Source organism: Phalacrocorax carbo, chromosome 3, assembly GCF_963921805.1.
Source record: "Phalacrocorax carbo chromosome 3, bPhaCar2.1, whole genome shotgun sequence".
NCBI lineage: Eukaryota > Metazoa > Chordata > Aves > Suliformes > Phalacrocoracidae > Phalacrocorax > Phalacrocorax carbo.
The window spans coordinates 117,147,285-117,150,789 of NC_087515.1; the positions used below are offsets into that span (position 1 = coordinate 117,147,285).

The 3,505-nt window shown below is 55.5% G+C and overlaps 1 protein-coding gene across 1 annotated transcript; it reads right to left on the reverse strand.

Moving 5' to 3' along the window:
• Positions 1-367: 367 nt before the first annotated feature.
• On the reverse strand, positions 368-2,279 carry LOC135312793 (basic salivary proline-rich protein 1-like). The gene is made up of 2 exons (XM_064448574.1): positions 2,231-2,279; positions 368-1,539 (listed from the first exon to the last, which is right to left on the reverse strand). Exons 1-2 carry the CDS (start codon positions 2,277-2,279, stop codon positions 368-370), a joined length of 1,221 nt encoding a protein of 406 aa, XP_064304644.1.
• Positions 2,280-3,505: the final 1,226 nt, after the last annotated feature.

Here is a 3,505-nt window from a genome sequence, read left to right on the forward strand (position 1 = left end):
TTTGTGTCAAATTTTGTAATGAAGGAATAAACCTCCACGTTCCTCTTTGGCATTTTTCAAAACCGTCCCAACGCAATTGCCAAAATGTTCCGTTCCCGAAGGCTGGCGCGGGCGCGCTTTGCAGTTGTGCTGGGAGCTGGCCTGGCTTCCCATTCCCCTCTGCCTTTGACTAAGGCAGAAATGAGCCCTGGTACGGCCAACTACTTTGGGGCATAACACGGAGGAGCGATCAGTTCCCTCTGCAGCGTGTGGGGGGACGCTCCGCATCTCACGCCGTAGAGCCGGCAAATAAAGCCGCCTATTTGCCACTTCAGCAAATCAGCGGTAGAGAATCAATAGCAGATCAATCCCCCCCCTCGCCTTGTCATTATCTGCGTGGTACTTGGCGCCGTCGCTGCACAAAAGCGCGAAGGTAAAAGCCGAGCAGCCCAGTTCGCGGGGACCCGCGGCGCTGCCGCAGCCCCGGGGCAGGAGGAGCCCGCGTCCCGCCCGGCCCCGACGGCCCAGCCTGGCAGCGACCCCCTCCGCGGCGGGCTGCCCCTCTCCCCGCGCCCTGCTCGGGGCCGTGCGAGAGGGGGGCTGCCCGCTGCTGCCTGGTAGGTGGCTGCGGGAGGGAGCGGCGCAGCAGGGTCCCCACGCGTGCTGCGGGGACGGGGCCCGGGTGGGTGCGGGACAGCCCCCGGACGCCGAGCGGGACGCTCCGGGCGCGGTGCGAGACCCCGCGGGTGCGGTGCTGGAATCCTAGGCAAAGTGCGGGAACTCTCCGGGAGAAGAGAGGGAACCCCCGGGGCCACGGGGCAGGATCCCCCGGGCGCGGAGCGGGACTTCTAGGGAGCACTGAGCGCGGCCGCCCGGCCATGAGCGGAACCCCCGGGGGCGGCGCGGGGACCCCCGGGGCGGAGGCAGCCCCGCCGGGACAGCGCCGGTCCCTCGGGGCGCTGGGGCGGGGGCCGGGGGATGCCCGAGGCCGGGGTGGGGACGCGCCTGAGCCCGCCCCGCCGCCGTCTTCCTTCCCCTCCCCGCTCGGTGCGGCCCCGCGGTGCCGGGATCGCGGCGGGGCCGGCGGCGGCGGCGTCCCGCAGCTCCAGGTAGGCAGCGCCGCCCTCCCCTCCCCTCCCCGCCCGCCGCGCCCCGGCCCGCGGCCGCGCTCCCCGCCGCGGCGGGGGCCCCGGGGCCGGCGGCTTCGCGGCCGGGGGGGGAGCGGGCGTGCAGCCCGGCAGGGCTCGGCCCGGCGCGGCGCCGGAGGTGCGACGGTTTCTCCTTGCGTTTTGCGGGGCGAACAGCCGGGGGAGGAGGAGGAGGAGGAGGAAGAGGAGGGTGGGGGGTGCTGGGGGAGCCCCGGCGGGCTTCGTTGCTCCGCCGAAGTCTTGCCCTGAACGCTCCGGCTCGGGACTTGCAGCCCCTCTCCGCCCGTTCCCCCGAAAGGAGGCGGCTCCGGGGAGGCGGCGGGACCCCTTCGGCCCCCGCGGAGGGGACGGGGCGCTGCCGGGGCCGCCCCGCGGTTTTCCAGCCCACTTCTTCGCGGCTGCTTTCTAATGGCTTATGCGGGAGCAGATCAATAGAGATGTCTCTGAATCGCTTTCGCATTGCAGAGCTCTGCCTTGCCTTTTAAAAACACATTTAGATTAAAAGTAAACTAGATTTAAACAGCCGTGCATCGCTACGGTAGCCTCTATGGCTGAAGAAATATGGGAGAAGGCTCTTCTCTCTGCATGGCCGATGTAAAGTAGACTTCCTAAGTTGGGGATAATTTCCTCGACTGATTTTAGTTCCAGGTGGATTTTGAAGGGGCTTTCTCTTTTTATAATAAAGACTTTTCCTACATTCTTCTGTAAGACAGTGAACATCCTCACTGCTCATTTTCTGGATTTTCTTGCCAGTGAGATAGCCCTGAGTCAATACTATTTCTCTTTTTGCCTAATGCAAAGCACAACTGCTGGTTATTCTGGGAGCTAAACTCAAGAGTATCTGCTGGGGAAGGTAGACCTCAAGATCTGAGCAGTGGCAGTGTATTGATTCCATTAGCAGAATTTACAGATCTACCAACAGATCCCTTTGAACACAGTCGCTTTCCCAGAATTAAAGTTCTCTTCCGAGCATCCGTCGCTGGTCTAGACCAATAGATGGCATAAGGTACTCAGGCTAACATCCTAAGAGAACAGAGGAGGCGCTTTGTACATGAGCCAGGACTTTCAGAAGGTATGTGTGAGCCAAATTCTGGGTGTCCGACTTGGGACACCTTGGGAAGGTCCCACTTTCAGAGGCATGTCCCAGGCCATGCGTTCTTATTTTCCTTGGTCACAAGTGCAGCATTTTCCAAAACCCTTCTCTGCTCAGAGCAGTTAGGGTTAAATCACCCACTGTATCGGTAGGATTTGATCAGTGTTGACGTCCTAAGCTCAGTAGGAAGCCAAGGTGGGTGGCTTTTTGGCTTTGCAGGGTGTGTTAGTTATCTGCTGCTGGGGGGAAGGTGCCCATTGCAGCAGGGCTGAAACCAGTAATCACTTCTGATGAGATGGAAGGTTTTTTATAGAGAACTGTGTCCTCTCCTTGTTGCCTTCTACTTATTCAGATTTCACTGCTCAAAAAGGTAGTACTTGGGGGAGTGGAAGACAATCGGCTAATAAGGAAAAAACTTCTTGGTTTCTGTATCTGAACTTCTGCTGAGGTAGCACAGCGGGTAGACAAAGATGGTTTTATGTTCTGAAATTGTGTAACTTATTTGTATATAGGTAGGTAGCTAAATTATGATAAAATAACTTTAACTGACAGTAATCATACCTAGCTTTTATGTGGTACTTGTTGTTTACAGATTCCAAAGCAGTTCTTATGAAGAGGTTAAGTATCATTATTTCATTTTTTTTTTCAATTACAGGAATTGAAGAGTGGGAAAGGTCCAGAAATGGTATCCAAATTTCCCAGGTCTCAGTCCTTTACTTTGTCTGTTAGACCTTCTTTATACAGGCTAGAAAGATTTGTTTAAGTTGATCTTAAAATAAGAAAAATCTGTATGTATTCATAGCAGAGGACATTAAAACTCTTTTTGAAGAGACGTTCTTCCTTGAACACCCCATCTAAATGTCTATGTCTTGCTACCAGTCTCAACACTAAGGCAACCCACAGAAATGGTAGCAGCCCTGCAACCTCCTATGTGTGAGTGCAGGCAAAAGAAAATCAATGAACAGAGGTTTTCAGCTGAAGTGACGCAAACTCCCGTGTGATCCCTCCCATAACTCCCGAGACGGGTGAGGCCAGATGTTCTCCTAAAATGCCCTTTGTAGAAACAGAGAGATCCTGAAGGAGAAGCATTTCTTTGCTCATCCTCTCTAAGACTTAGCAAATTTCCCAGGGCAAGAAGGATAAAACAACCACAAACCTGAACAGATGATAAATCAGTATTAACCCACGAATATAGCTTTAGCTGTGGAATTACAGCTATAGGCAAGGTAAAATCAAGTATTAATACTCAGTGCCAAGACCATGGGCTAGGTTCAGCCTCAATACA